This window comes from Mobula hypostoma, chromosome 2 (genome assembly GCF_963921235.1).
Source record: "Mobula hypostoma chromosome 2, sMobHyp1.1, whole genome shotgun sequence".
Taxonomy (NCBI): domain Eukaryota; kingdom Metazoa; phylum Chordata; class Chondrichthyes; order Myliobatiformes; family Myliobatidae; genus Mobula; species Mobula hypostoma.
In genome coordinates this window covers 84,245,292-84,261,508 of record NC_086098.1, presented here as the reverse complement: position 1 = coordinate 84,261,508, position 16,217 = coordinate 84,245,292, and the positions used below count along the sequence as shown (strand labels likewise).

General features: G+C 39.5%; 1 protein-coding gene across 2 annotated transcripts in view; it reads right to left on the bottom strand.

Annotated features, from left to right (window-relative positions):
* Positions 1–16,217, bottom strand: part of lyst (lysosomal trafficking regulator) — a 297,915-nt gene that overhangs the window by 89,130 nt on the left and 192,568 nt on the right. For both annotated transcript variants that reach the window (XM_063039530.1, XM_063039526.1), the window contains 5 exons: positions 15,905–16,042; positions 12,797–12,995; positions 9,010–9,135; positions 6,457–7,159; positions 2,414–2,594 (listed from right to left, as the gene is read on the bottom strand). In XM_063039530.1, the coding sequence (XP_062895600.1) occupies positions 2,414–2,594; positions 6,457–7,159; positions 9,010–9,135; positions 12,797–12,995; positions 15,905–16,042 (1,347 nt within the window). The remainder of the gene's footprint in view (positions 1–2,413; positions 2,595–6,456; positions 7,160–9,009; positions 9,136–12,796; positions 12,996–15,904; positions 16,043–16,217) is intronic.

Here is a 16,217-nt window from a genome sequence, read left to right as displayed (position 1 = left end):
ACACAGGCACAACAAATAAATCCTAAAGTGTGAGATCTGCAGCAGCAGAAGGCAACATCGAGTTCCACTCCCATACTTAATAAAGTGGCTACTAAGTGTAAGAGAAAATAAAACAGAAAATGCTCACAACTCTGAGCACCTCAAGCAGCATCTCTGAAGAGAGAAACAGAATTGATTAAGTCAGAAGGAAAATGGTTGAGGTCCTACTGTGAGACTTCAGAAAGAGAAATTTTATAAAGGCATCATATATAGGAATATTTGAATGGTGCAGGAGGTTGATTTTCAGATTCTGCAGATGTTGAGATCATTTCAAAGCAACAGGGCTTCATCAACAGAGCTGGGATCAGTATTCTAGACCTTGAATTGATATTGGTAGTGAGTTGTATTTTGACAGTGGAAGGGCAGCATTCAAAATAAAATCTGGCAGAGGAATTAACACTCACATATGATTACAAATAAAGAATATAAATATATCGAACACCACTGTATAAAGTATTGAAATGGACAAAATGCTGGCGAGTTGCAGGTGCAAATAGCCAGGTGGAATATGATATACTGGTGATCACTGAGATGTGGCAAAAAAATCAGAATTGGACTGTGTTGGTTGTTGAAGCAAATTACATATTTCATGTATGTTTCGACGTACATGTAACAAGTAAAGCTAATGGTTAATCTTCAAATCTTTCAAGATTTGATTGGTGAAAAATGGAAAGCAATACTGAGGAAAGAAAATGCAGTAAGAGAATGAGAGAGAGGGAGATAGAGGGAGAGAGAATGTGCTTAAGGGGGCTTGAGTACAAAATCCATTTGGTTGGAGTTAAGCAAAAATGGTACTGTCACATTAGGAGTAAAATGATAAGTACATTATTTCAATGAAGGATTAAAGGGGTGTAATTTTTCAAATTTTATTTGTAAGAACTTTATCAGCATGTTGCTACAGTAATTAAGAAGTCATTAACGGATCTGTTTCTGGGGAATGAAATGGGTCAGGTTGACCATATACTGTGCAATTGAGGAACATTGTTTATTAATGTTAAGGGCAAGGAGCCACCTAAAGTAAAGCTTGTTAACTTTAGTGAAACAAGAGAGCATCATTTCATATAATCTAAATTATCAAAACGACAAAATTTTACAACATTTACTTTAATTTATATTGAAGTAAAACTGTTTTTAACTTGTAAGTAAACCCCAAGCACTGATGTAGTAAAGTAAACCATCTGATCTAAGAATTAATAATGAGAAGGCCAGTAAGGCTATCTTTCTCACTAATTAATTAATTTCTTAGCTATAGAGTAATACAGTATGGAAACAGGCTCTTCAGCTCAATTTGTCCATGCCGATCAAGATACCTATCTAATCTAGTCCCATTTACCCGAGTTTGGCCTATATTGCTCAAAATCTTTCCTATCCATATACCTGTCCAACAGTTCTTTAATATCTCAATGTAGTTGCTTCAACCACTTGCCCTGGCAGTTTGTTCCATATACACACCACACTATGAATTAAATTATCATCCCTCTCACCTTAAATCTATACCCTTTAATTTTTGATTCCCTTTCCCTGGGAAAGTGGCTGTGTATATTCACCCCATGTCCTTCATTCTTTAAAATGAAAGATACTGAGGGGTGACCTTGTAGAAGTGTATAAAATCATAAAGTCCTACTCTGTCCAACCTCTCCCAACAACTCTTTGCTCATTAAGATATTTAACTGCCAATTTTCCCCACAACTTGAATTGAAAACTGTTCCTATTTCCATAGTTTTCCTAAAAACTAAACAGTTTTGTTCTAAACAGAAAATAAAGTATTTAACTTCATTGAGATTTCATTTCTGGGTTTTGTTTTTGGTAGAGGCCAGCACTTTCTGGACTCTGGAGGCTCCAGGATGATGCTGGAGGAAAATCAACTCAAAGAAAATCTGAGAATTCTTCAAGCCAAAATTCATGCTAAAAATAAGAAAATAAATCTGTAAACCACATTATTTGTCTGCTCTAGTTTTTATGACAGACACAACAATGTACTATCACTGACAAGTTTACTACAAAAAACACAATATTTAGATTTGTGAAATGGAATGGAGAGTCGAATAAATGAGAATAACCAATGTGATTTAGAATTTGTTCACCTCAACAATCTTAATGTGGATCACACAACAACTTGCTGCTTAAACTCCCCTGTGACCACGTGCGTTTCCTCCGAGTGCCCTGGTTTCCTTTCACAGTCCAAAGACATAATGGTTGGTCGATTAACTGGTCATTGTAAATTGTCGTGTGATAAGTCTAGGGTTATATAGGGGGCTGGTGGGCTCAAAGGGCCAGAAGGGCCTATTCCGCACTGTATCTCAGTAAAGATAAATAAGATTTCATACTATCATGAGCAAGTCCCTGAAATAGATTAACTGATTATTCCTCTTACCTTAATAACTCCTTGCTGTATAACTGGAGCTGGATGATTAACAAGGACTATCAATGCTTCCGGTTGAATTAATTTGTCCATCACATCAGCAAGCATCACATCTGGCAAGATGAGTAAAATTCCTTTCAAAAGGTTATACAATCCACAGCAGATGAGAATCAGACAGTCCTCTGTTGATGATCTAGGTGCAGAAAACAATGATGTCAACCAAAAGAAAAATTTAAATCAGAGTTTCCACGAGTCCATTTAATAATGCAAATTACGTCAATTTTATATTTGATAAGATTAGATTCACCTTACTTGTCAAATGTACATTGAAACATGCAGTGAAATGTGTCATTCTGTACCAAATCCAATCAGCGAGGATGTGCTGGGGGCAGCCTGCAAGTGTTGCCATGTTTCTGGTACCAAGATAGCAAGACCACAACTCACTAACCCTAACTTGTAAGTCTTTGGAATGTGGGGGAAAACTGCAGCAGACAGAGGAAACTTACATAGTCATAAGGAGAATGTACAAACTCCTTATACCCAGATCGGTGACCACTGGTGCTATGATACTGTTACGCTAATCGCCACGCCACTATGCCATCCCACTGTGGATATTTTAAATTTCATAACATTCACTATTCTGAAAAATTGAATTTCCTGACTTTTCCCATCATTTGGTCAGACACTGACAGGGTTTATTTGTAACAGGGACAAAGCATTCTGTAGATTGGACTTACTTTAAACCGGAAGTAACATTAATTACCGGCCCCATGTGCTTTTTCAAAACCCTTGTGTGTTGAGCCCTCTTCTGTACTCCCTTTTCACCTTTGACTGCGTTCCTGTACACAGTTCTAACTCCATAATCAAGTTTGCAGATGACACCACGGTGGTTGGCCTGATCAGGGGGGATGACAAGACGGCCTACAGGGACGAGGTCCAGCCCCTTGCCACGTGGTGTGCCAACAACCTTGCCCTTAACACCCAGAAGACCAAGGAGATTACTGTGGACTTCAGGCATGCTAGGAGCCACATTCATGTCTCCATCTACATCAAAGGAGCTGCAGTGGAGCATGTATCAAGCTTCAGATTCCTTGGTGTCCACTTTTCCAATGATCTCACCTGGTCCCTGAACTCCTCCATCCTGATCAAAAAGGCACAACAGCTCCTTTATTTCCTGCGGAGCATTAAGAAAGCCCACCCCGTCCCAGGATACCGACGGACTTTTACCACTGTACCATTGAGAGTATACTCACCAACTGCATCTCAGTGTGGTACGGCAATTGTCCTGTATCGGACCACAAAGCACTCCAGTGTGTGGTAGAAACTGCCCAGCGGATTATCGTCACCCAATTGCCCACCATTGAGAACATCTACCATAAACGCTGCCTGGGCAGGGTGAAAAGCATCATCAAGAATGCATCTCACCCTAACCATGGACTTTTTACTCTCCTCCCATCTGGTAGGCGCTACAGGAGCCTCCACTCCCGCACCAGCAGGCTCAGGAAGAGCTTCCTCCCTGAGGTTGTGACCCTGCTGAACCTCACATCACAGTGCTAAGCAGTATTGCACCCATATTGGACTGTCTCATTACTTTTATATTTGTATGCTGTAGCACTTACTTTTTATTCCCAGTTATTTTGTAAATACTATTCTTTTGAACTTCTGGTCAGATGCTAACTGTATTTCATTGGCTTTGCATCTGTACTTGGCACATTGACAATAAAGTTGAATCTAATGTAATCTAATCTAATGCTGTGCAGAGACCTCAAGTCCCCGCGGGATGACATGAACATAAGACAGGAATTTCTTTGATCAGCTAAAGTCATTAGCAGGCTAGTTTGCATTGAACTTCAGTTGATGGCTCTGCAGGGAATTGCCAACTGCATCGTGCACATCGGCTTGTTCCTGTCTTTTACTCTGGTCTCAATCCAGGGATGAAATATATATGTCCTAAATTGAGAGGCAATGTGTGGCTTGATTTTGTGGGTCTTTAGAGAGCTTTGTGTTCAGTACTGAACAGTGCACGAGTTTTATTTAAAATGATGTTTGTAATTAATTTCTAGTACTCAATATTTCTTTAAACATAAATAGACACATCTTTAAATTATCTTAAAATGTCTCTTAATGTTCAATGGCCATCGACTACTGACAGTGTTGGTGCATGGTCCACCAGTGAGCACTCTGCCTTTGCTGGGACAGCAACGACAATAGATATTGCAAATGTCACAAAATGTGCATCCGTGGGCACGATTGAGCACAATTTGCCTGAGTATCTATTCTGCTACAATACCTAGAATTAATATTTTAATTCCAAGATCAGTAGTTTGCATAAACTAAAACAATTAAATTCTTCACATTGTTTCCAAAGTCATGGAGCAGAAAGCTGAAAATGTCCATAACAAATCAAATTATTATCAATTGTTAATAATTACTCTCAATTGTCTTCCATTGCCCCCCCATTCAGGTTAGTAATATAATATTTCAATATAAAAAGACCACTAAAATTTAGCTGTAGAATTAATAAAAAATTTCCTACTCTATGATTCTAAGGTTCAAATTTTACCTCAAAACGAAGATCAGGAATATTCAGAAAATAGCTCAAGTTATAAACAGAAGATTCTGCAGATGTTGAAAATCTTGAGCAACACACACACGTAATGCTGGAAGAACTTGAGGCAGCATCTATGGTCTGGAATAAACAGTCAACGCCTCAGGGCTCTCTAACAGAACTGTTTATTCCCCTCAATAGATGACTTGCTAAATTCTCACCAGCATGATGGTGACAGCATTTTCAAGTTCATTGTAATTCAGCTTCTAGCTGTACGGAGCTAAATGAAACATTGTTCCTCTGGGGCCAAGGTGCAAAACAGTAAATACAATCAGTGGCCATTTTATTAGGTACAGGAGTGGAACCTGGTATTGTCTTCTGCTGCTGTAGTCCATCCACTTCAAGGCTGTGTATGCTTGCTCAAGAAGCTCACATTAACAAGTTGTGAATGTAGTGTATGAGTATTCTGTCATTTCATATAATATTAGTTTATAGATAGTTACAATGATTGTATGTCTAATGGAGCTGAAATCACTTAGAAGCAACATATAGGAAATGAAGATGTGGTGTATCCAAAGGATCACCCAGATCTGATGGTGACAGAGTAAGGAGTTCTGGTGGAATGATGCAAGGGTAGCCCTATCAACCTGGGCAATGGAGAAAAGAAGGTTGTAATTTCAATACTGTCAAATGCTTTGGAGAAATCAAGACATTGACAGTTAAGATATTTTTATCTTCTTATTCCCCAAACTCAATTACCAATGCATTAATTGCCTTACAGAAGTTCTTTCAGAGCTTCACTAAAACTACAATCCCATAGAAAACTGAATGGATTAATTCCAGTATACAAATGTAAAGGAGAGTGAAATAACTGTAAACACAAAATAATCTGCAGATGCTGTAAAAGATCAAAGCAACACTTTCAGTATGCTGGATGAACTCAGTAGGTCGGGCAGCATCAGTCAGAAACGATGAGTCGACGAAGGGTTCCGGCCCAAAATGTTGACTCATCGTTTCTGACTGATGCTGCCCGACCTGCTGAGTTCATCCAGCGTACCGAAAGAGTGAAATAATTGCTACTCCAGATCTGAAGAAGCACAAAAAACACAAATAGACAAGAAGAGAATAATAAAAAGCACAATTAATATAAATACATAATAGTTTATATACTGTATGTAAATTAATTGTATGCCCATAAAGTGACGTGAGACACAGGAGTGTCTGCACATAAGGTGACTCTGACAGGGAGTGATAAAGAAATGGTGGTGGGGGATTTAGAGGAATGGGTTAGTGGGTGGAGGTGTTGATCAGCCTTATTACTTGGGGAAAGTAACTGTTTTTGGGTCTGGTGGTCCTGGCATGAATGCAATGTAGCCTCTTCCCAGGACCAGTACTGAGTGCACTGGTCCAGTAAAAAATAGAAATTCATCCCATGTTCTGAGTAACATTGGTATAACAAACTTGGTAAATAAGGTATAGTAATAGCTCGCACAATAATTAATTGTACCTATCTGTTGCACCATCACTTTGCGTGTAGGGTCTTTCATAAAGAGGTGAGAAACCAAAGTTTTCCCATTCTTCAGGAATTAAATTCTTGCCAGTCATACTTGGCAAACGTCCAATAACTAAAGATCCATTCTGGGATGGAAATGCTAATCCCAGCCCAGTAAAATTACTCTGACTTCTCTGGAACATCTGAAGGCCTTGGAGACTGTCTGGTCGATTTACTCCATCACCTGCCCCTTCCAGTTTCAGTTCTGGTTCCAAAGTTGATGAACTCTCATTTGAGACATGTTCCACATCAATCTTGAAGCTCACATTTGCTGGGCTATCTGCCTCCAAAACATGTTCTAAAGATTCTTGGGTTTCACCATGTGCAATAACAGTTCTCATGGAAGGTCCCTTTTCTGACTCGCATAAGGTCTTTGCTGACTCACTGCTGCTGAGGAGCACCTCATCCTGTGTTGATTTCAGTATTTCTGCAGTGGCCATTTTGGGAACGTTCTCTGAAAAAAAGCTCTTAGAGTCGGACTCAACGTCAAAAGCCTTTATGTCAACATCCTGTTCTTCACTTGGCGTCAAAATTCGGATTCCAATTTGTGGTAATGTGGAAGGGGTCAATGATAAACCTTGGAAGTGTGGTTCATACAATGGCAATAAAGGAGATTCCTGCTTTTCATCGCTTAAGGTGCTAATTTGTACTTTTTCTCCTATAAATAGGAAAGAAAAAAATCAGAATGCTGCTTTATTACTGGCTATTGTGATAGCATAAATTATTTACATTTATCTACATTTTAGGCATTGTGCTTTCCTACATCTAATAAATTTTGTTCTTTATTAAAATACTTTTCTGTACATCTTTTATTTTCAAAATCCATCATTGCTCTTTTTTTCTAAAACTAAAACAAATAAACTATAAAGAATCAAACATAACCACACTAGATAAGAAGAAAGGTGAAACCAGCACCACCAACTTATTGTCTGAACGTCAGGATTAAATGTCATGCTTTTCCAAGCTTTCTGATAAAACAAAACTGGGTGGTATTGTGGAAAAAACATTGTTATCCTCTTTGGTGCACACAACAGAAAAGTTGAGCATTTCTTCAATGATAAAAGATTGTGCAGTATTGATGTTAAAAAGAAATCTAGCTGTGCTTGTATGGATGTCAATAAAGACACCATGCAGGTGAAGAAAGTAAGAGGGCAAAAAGTTTGAGAGAAGATTTAAATACAGGAATGAGGAATATTGCAATACAGAAAGGGTTTGATGAGACTACACCTGGAGTACTGCACACACAGTTGCTCCCCTCACCAGAGGAAGGACACACTTTCCGCAGAGGCATGCAGTAAAGATTCTCTAGACAGACTCCAAGAATGGTGGCTTGCCATATGAGCACAGAATTAGTAAACTGGGAATGAAAGGAGAACCCAAAGAAACATACAAAGTTCTTAAAAGGCTTTACAGAGTAGATGTGGGAATATGTTTCCCCAGAATAGCAAATCTAGGACCTGGAAGCAATTTTAGCCTTTAGGATGGAGATGAAAAGAAATCCTTTTGCTTAGAAGGTGGAGAACTTTTAAAACATTGTGCCCCGTAGGCAGTGGGGGTTCAATTCTCGTGCTCATTCAAAGTGCTTTGATAGATTCCAGGGCATCAAAATAATTTGTGGAAATGGCAATAGTGCTGAAGTGGAAGGTCAGCCATGGTTTTAGTTAAAGATGGACCAAGCTCGAAAGGACAGATGGTCTACTCCTGCTCATATTTCTTCACGTGTAGAGGTCTGACGAGAGCATTGAAAAAAATTATGACAGTGACTCCAGGAAGAATGACTTGTGTTCTGTTCAAAAGCTATTGAAATGAAAATTGTTCTCAGAATAGTAGATTGAATCAAGATGTATTAGACCTTTAAAGATAAATTATGTAAAGACAGCTGATAGAAAGAAACTTAAGTATTGGCTGTGGGGGGAGGGGGTGATAGAGTAAAGCAGCAGCGATTCGGAATGTTGTTTTTCTAATTTCTTGCAAATAAACCAAGAGTAACACACAATAGTATTTTTTTAAAAAATAAGCAAAGCAAATAACCATAGATTAAAAGAAAGTATCTCTACTGATTCATCTTGTCAGGGAGTGACTCCATGGGAAATCATAATGATTAATGCATGATGAGGTCTGAATAATAATAACAGAAAGATCCAGAAAATAGAGACAGAAATCTGAGACAGATAGTTATTCTGTATTTGGAGAATTTCTCAGATTTTTTTTTAATAGGGACCCCTTCTTCCAAGAGGAAAAAAAATCTGCTTGAGCTACATGTTATTTCTTTATAATTCTACAAAAAGCATCTAGGTTGTTTTCCAAAGATAAACAGGCAAATGTAATTCCTTGCTCATTTGCAAACTACCTGAACAATGCACTTTAGAGAATTTAATAAATGAGTAATACAACATTCAAATATTTGTTCACAACCAGATAGTAAGAGTGAATTGATGGAGAGTAAATTAACTTAAGTAATTAAACATGTAACTTAACTTTAAATCATTAATTATGTTAACTTCTAACCTTCTGGTGGGACAACAGTAAAGGCAGATGGTGATAGAAAACCAGGGCTTTCACTGGATTTTCCACTGCTATTAGAATACCGCATACATTTGATCAATTTGACCTTCTCTTGAAAGATCTTTCCATCTGAAAAACAAAATAAATGCAGGTGGTTTTTAAATAATGATTGTATCAAATTCAACTGCATGTCATTTATTTAGAAGTTACTATCCTTAGAGATAAGAATTTTCCATTCTCAATATTTAGTTTTTCATTCATTAAACTCCATCAGGGTTTTGGCATCATTTTGAATGTTCCATTACTTTTTGTATTAACTGCCTCCTCCGTGCAATTATTGCAATTATCATCTAAAATAATTTCTGAATTCTAACACTGGTCTTTCAATGGGATAAGACACTCATGTTGTATCAATAGTGTTTTCTTGGAATGTTTGAATTTCTTTTCCTGAATTGTGACCTCTAACTTATAAAAACTTTCCCCATGGTACTATTCTCATCCAGGCAGTGTACGATGTGCTTCCAAGCCCATCAAACCTGCACACATGGGGCAAGGCAGAGTCATCTGCGTGCCCACTGTGCTCCAAGCGAGGAACCCTGGAGCACATCCTCAGCGGCTGCGCAAGGGCACTTGGTGAGGGACGGTACAGGTGGAGGCGTGATCAGGTCCTGAAGACCATCGCTGAAGCCGTCAGCGCAGGAGTTGAGTGGCAGAAGCAGTCCCGACCCTCCAAGCAGACCATTGCCTTTGTCAGAGCTGGGGAGCAGCCAATACCTGCTAAAAGAACAACTGCAGGCATTCTGACCTCTGCAAGGGACTGGCAGCTGTTGGTGGACCTCGAAGGGCAGCTGAAGTTCCCCAACCATATCGCAGCCACCATCCTGCGACCAGACATTGTTCTAGTGTCTGAGTCTACTAAGCAAGTGGTGCTGCTGGAGCTGACAGTCCTATGGGAAGATAGCTTGGAAGAGGCCTTTGAAAGGAAGCTCTCCAAGTACGCAGGACTGGTCAGCAACTGTCAGCAGGCTGGATGGAGAGCGAGGTGTCTCCCAGTGAAGGTTGGTTGTAGGGGATTCATAGCCCATTCCTTAGTCAGAGCCTTCAGCAATTTGGGCATCAAGGGAGAGAGGAAGAGGAGAGCCATCCGCAGTACCACCGATGCGGCAGAGAGGGCCTCAAGATGGCTGTGGCTCAAAAGAGGGAAGCCATGGAGTCATAAGTAGCTAACCATCTGGACACAAGCTGGGGTCTGATCAGCCCCGGCTGGGTCACCTAGAGGAGGTTGTATGATGTTGAAAGACCCGAAACACCCAATGATTCCAGGAACATCACTGAAGATGTGTCCAGAAGCATCAATAGATGTATGTACACAACAGTGAAGGCCTTAAATTGGGAAACAGTAGAGAAAGGACACTAAATCTAGAGAAACTCGGCAGTGAGAAAATGTAGTCCAGGATGGGTCAAGATACAACTGGCATAAATGTATAATTACAGCATACATCTAGACTTTGGTATGTAAAATAATGTATACTTGTCACAAAAAAAAATTGAAAGTAATCTGTACTGCCAAAAAGGAACTGAATAAACATTCCATTTAGCCAGTGGATACTGCTCAGAAAACAAAATTTGGCTGAATTAGCACAAAAAGGGCAAAACAGGGACAAGCACTTCAGCTCACAATGTCTGTGCCATAATGTTAAGTTCAACTAATCTTATCTACTAGCACATGGAACATACACCTCTATTTGCTTCCTATTTATGCACCTGTCTAATTGGCCTGAGTGCTACTACCGCATCTGCTTCCTACCAGTTGCATCACTGCCTGCTATGGAACGTTCATTGCACAGGATCACAAGAGGCAGCAGAGGGCAGTGGACTCGGTCATCTCCATCACAGGCATAACCTTCTGCACTATCGAAGACATATTCAAGAGGCAGTCCATTGAGAAAACAGCATCCACCATTAAAGACCCTCACCATCTGTGACATGCACTCTCCTCATTACTGACATTGGGGAAGTAAAAAAGCTTGAAAACATGCACTGAACAATTCATAAGCAGTTTCTTCCCCTCTGCCATCTGAGTTCTCAACAGTCTATAAAACTATAACAACTACCTTATTTTTTGCACTATTTATTTTTGTAATCTATAGAATTTTACATCTTTGAACTGTACTGCTACCACAAAACATCACATTTCACATCATCTGTCAGTGGTAATTAATTATCATGTTCCAGGCATTTAACATTTACTGTGTAAAATACTTGCCTCCAATTTCCCTCCCTCATCTTAAATCTATGCTCCCTAATGGACAGTCTATGTTTTGAGATGAGACCCTTCATCTGGACTGGGACTTACATTGGAATTTAGAGGTGATCTCTCTAAATCCCAGGATCTGAGGAAGACTGGCAGGGTAGATGGTAAGAAATTCTCACCTTTGCATGGACTACTTAAAGGCATGAGGCAATATTTCAAAATAAGGGGGTTCCCATTTAGGCCTGATTCAAAAATGTGAAATTCACTGGAATTCCTTATCACAATGTTATGAAGATGTTTTGTCATTTTAGGACATACAAGGCTGAAATGGGTAGATGGGAATGCCACAGTAGCATAGCGGTTAGTGCTATTACAGCTCAGGGCGTCAGAGATCAGAAATCAATTCCAGCGTCGTCTGCAAGTCTTTATATGCTTCCTGTGAGCCCGTGTGTTCCATCCAGGTGCTCCAGTTTCTTCCCATAGTCCAATTGCGTACTAGTTAGTAGGTCAAATGGTTATTGTAAATCCCCCTGTGATTGGGTTGGGGTTAAATAGGTAGGTTGCTGGGCAATGCCACTTGTTGGGCCAGAAAGGCCTGTTCCGTGCTGTATCAACAGACAGACAGACAAAATAAAATAAAGTTTGGGGTACTAAGGGATTCAGGGGATATACAATCAATATTACAATAGAAAACACAGGAAGAACTAAAGGAGTTAACATATGATAAAAGTTTGGCAGCTTTAGTGCCTGTACTTACTGGAATTTAGAAAAACATGTGGGGAACTCATTGAAACCTACCGAATGTTGAAAGGACTATATAAGGTGGATGTGGAAAGGATGTTTCCTCTGGTGGGGGTATCCAGAACTAGAGGGCACAGCCTCAAATTTGAGGGGTGAACTTTTAGAACAGAAGTAAGGAGGAATTTTTTTTAGTCAGAGTGGTGAATCTGTGAAATACTCTGCCACAGACTGCAGCGGAGGCCAAGTCCATGCATATATTCATAGCAGAAGTTCATAGTTTCTTGATTGGTTGGGGCATCAAGAGATACGGTGAGAGGGCAGGTGTATGGGATTGAATGGGATTCAGGTTCAGCCACGATGAAACAGCAGAGCGGTCTCGATAGGCTGAATGACCTAATTCTGCTCCTATGTCTTATGGTCTACTAACTATGATCTTACTGCATGGCAAAGCAGGCTCAAGAAGCCATAATGGATCTTCTTGATCCACCACTTACAACCACTGGCATCAAATAGCCACCTAAAATCAAACACGTTTTTCAATCTTCAAGAGTTTTAACAAGTTGCAACTCATTTTATTTGTAAATCTGTAATAAAGTAAATCACTAACTTTTGTTTTACCATCGTGAACTGTCTCAAAATACCACATTCTAAAGTGAAGTGATTGTATTAAGGTCATTTCAGTGTGAAGGGTATATGCAAAAACACAAAGGAAAGAAAAAATTATTTTCCATATCAGCGCCCTTAGTCCTCAGTTGTTACACAAAACCTATCAAAAGCAGTATACATTCTATTCACCTATGTGGAGTGAAAAGTAAAAGCCTGGTGGGGTGTGGCAAACGTAAGTATTAGTGGGAGGATGTACTGCCAACAAAAAATTGTAAACCAGCTTCAGCAACTCAAGATCTGGTGGTGACCCAAGTACTTCTTCAATGATCTTCACAAATGATCTGCAGACATCCCGAGGAATAGATGTCAGCTGTTCATCTCGGTGTTCCTGAGGAACCAGAGTGGGGAAAACAATTAGCAGGAGTACACAGGTAAGTTGTCAACACTCAATTCAATACTACCTTTTCTTTTGTCTAACAGAAACTATATTTACCAAATACTTACCAATATTTTTCCACTCAATTCAGAGACAGACAAAATGAGAAATCATAGAGTGCAGTGGTACACTTTCTACTTGTTTGTAGCTGATGTTAATATATTAAATAGTTCAACTCGATATACTTCTAACAACAGGCAGCAATATCTTCATGCACATCATAAAACAAATATGGCAAAGTGAGGAATAATTTAACAGAGAAACTTGTGTAATTATATATTTCTCCCATTATACTTTAATTGCAGGTATAAATGTACTAACTTACAATCTTCTGAGTACTACTGAGTACATACTTGAGAAAGTAGACTATACTAGTTGATATAGTAATTGACCAGATAAGATGAAGGTGGGGCAGTTTTAACAGCCATCCCCTCATTGAATGCATAGATGTGAGTCTATGAGATGCAAAGGAATGGAAAATTAAAATTTGTACTCTCCAAATTCCCTATTTCAGAGACTAGATGGGAGCAAGGTGGGGTTGTGTGGTGGTGGCAGTGGCAGGGGAAACTACCCCCAGGAGACACAATGGTGATTTAAAATATTACATTTATGAACCACTATGTGGGAATCAGGGTGGGCCTGAGAAACCCAAATGCAGAAGGGAAAGATGGACTACTGTATTGATGAGACAAGTGCTATTCCCTCTCACCTAATGTATTGAACTTTTTCAATAACACTTGCAGTTCAATGTATGAACCCCCACTCCTGCCCCCTTACCCAAACAACCTTGCAAATCAACAACATCCCCAGTTTGCCAACAGCTTGAATTTGCCAGCCTGCCAACTAAACTTCAATTCAGCGTGTGCTCCCCAACCTCTGATCTCCTTACAAATTCCTTCTGTTTTCTGGTTGCAGCCTGCTACCTACCCAAAACTAGTTTCATAAGCAACTGGCAGCAATGTAAATAGAGATAGAAAATAAAAATCATATCCTGGTGTTAAGTTCAACAGGAGGCATAAAACCTGAGCTCCTTAAAGCCATCTGCATTTCCAGATAAAATAAAGGTTACCATGTTTGCATGGTAGGTCCCATTTTACAAATTCTTCAGGCAATGAACAAGAGTAATGACAGAGTATAGTATTAATGGTAAGACTCTTGGCAGTGTGGAGGATCAGAGAGATCTTGGGGTCCAAGTCCATAGGACACTCAAACCTGCTGCACAGGTTGACTCTGTGCTTAAGAAAGCATATGGTGCATTGGCCTTCATCAATTGTGGGATTGAGTTTAGGAGCCGAGAGGTAATGTTGCAGCTATATAGGACCCCGGTCAGACCCCACTTGGAGTACTGTGCTCATTTCTGGTCGCCTCACTATAGAAAGGATGTGGAAACCATAGAAAGGTTGCAGAAGAGATTTACAAGGACGTTGCCTGGATTGGGGAGCATGCCTTATGAGAATAGGTTGAGTGAACTCGGCCTTTTTTCCTTGGAACAACGGAGGATGAGAGGTGACCTGATAGAGGTGTAAAAGATGATGAGAGGTATTGATCATGTGGATAGTCAGAGGCGTTTTCCCAGAGCTGAAATGGCTGGCATGAGAGGGCACAGTTTTAAGGTGCTTGGAAGTAGGTACAGAGGAGATATCAGGGGTAAGTTTTTTTATGCAGAGAGTGGTGAGTGCATAGAGTAGGCTGCTGGTGACGGTGGTGGAGGCAGATACAATAGGGTCTTTTAAGAGACTCCTGGACAGGTATATGGAGCTCAGAAAAATAGAGGGCTAAGGGTAACCCTAGGTAATTTCTCAGGTAAGGACATGTTCGGCACAGCTTTGTGGGCTAAAGGGCCTGTATTGTGCTGTAGGTTTTCTATGTTTCTATATGTTTCTATGTAATAAAGTACTACGTATTCATCTGATTTCATTCCGAATGCAGAAGCTACCTGAGCATGAGAAAAATTGAGACCAAGTCTGAATATTCTGTAGTTCAATTCTTTGACTTCACTCAAAGCTACTGAACTTCCAAGTAAGAAAGGTTGAAGACAGTTAGTGGCATCACAGTACCAGCCAGGTAGAAGAATTTATTCCTATAAAACACTTGGTAATTTATAGAATAGTTCTAATAGTATATGTAGTGTTATCGTCACCCTTCACACCAAATTACTTATAATTAAACACAGAGCCCTGGATAATCTACAATGACTCAGTGGCAAAATGGTATTCTTGCATTAATTCATACAAGATACTGGAACCATCTCAGGCTGATCAACGCTAATCTTTGTTTGTCATATGCATTTAAATGTATTCAGAATTTGCTGTCATGTGTTGATACAATGTGCAACAAAAAGCAACATTCAACAATTATAAAGAATAAAAATTAAATAAAAATAAGTACAGATATTGAATAAAATGTGCATAAATCCACAAGTACTAGAATGTATTATTATAAAAATTAGTTTAATGTGTTTTGCAGTGCATTGCAGAGACTGAAGTAGTAGATGGAAAAGATGGGAGGGGGCTAACTAGAATGGTTTATCAGATTAACTGCCTGGGGGAAGAAACTTTTAAGATGGCGTGGTTTGTTTCCACAGTTCCACAGTGATTTCAGCTAGAGTATCACTAGTTGGAAGAGACTAAAATGCTGGATATTGCATTATTCATTGTTGTCCTAATGAAAATCCACATGGATGGATGGATGGATGTTACCACAGTGCAGAGCTCAGCCATGTAGACTTTCAAAATTATGAAGGATCATGTGAAAAATGCCTAGTTGGACACAGAACCTATGAAAACTGCACTCCAGCAAGACGCAGGAAACTGCTAGAGAAAAGGAGTGGTGTGAAGCTTGGATTACAAAGCAATTCATACCTGAAGAACCTGGCAAGTCAAGAGGAAGCGATAAACCACTTGAGCCTTCAGAAGTTGTTTGATATTGAACATCTGTTTGGGATGATTGACTCTAATGAGCACTTCAAGAGCTGCCATCAGCGTTTCCCAGACACCATTCTATTTTTAGAATAAATACACACAGCTATTGGTAATTGCATTGCTGTGCCATCCATACAACCTGAACAGCACTGGCTCTATTCTACTTGATTTAATTGTACATGGACAAAAAATTAACAGCTTCATGACAGTATCAGAAAGCGGACAATGAAAGTTAAGCAGTAACATCTCTGGG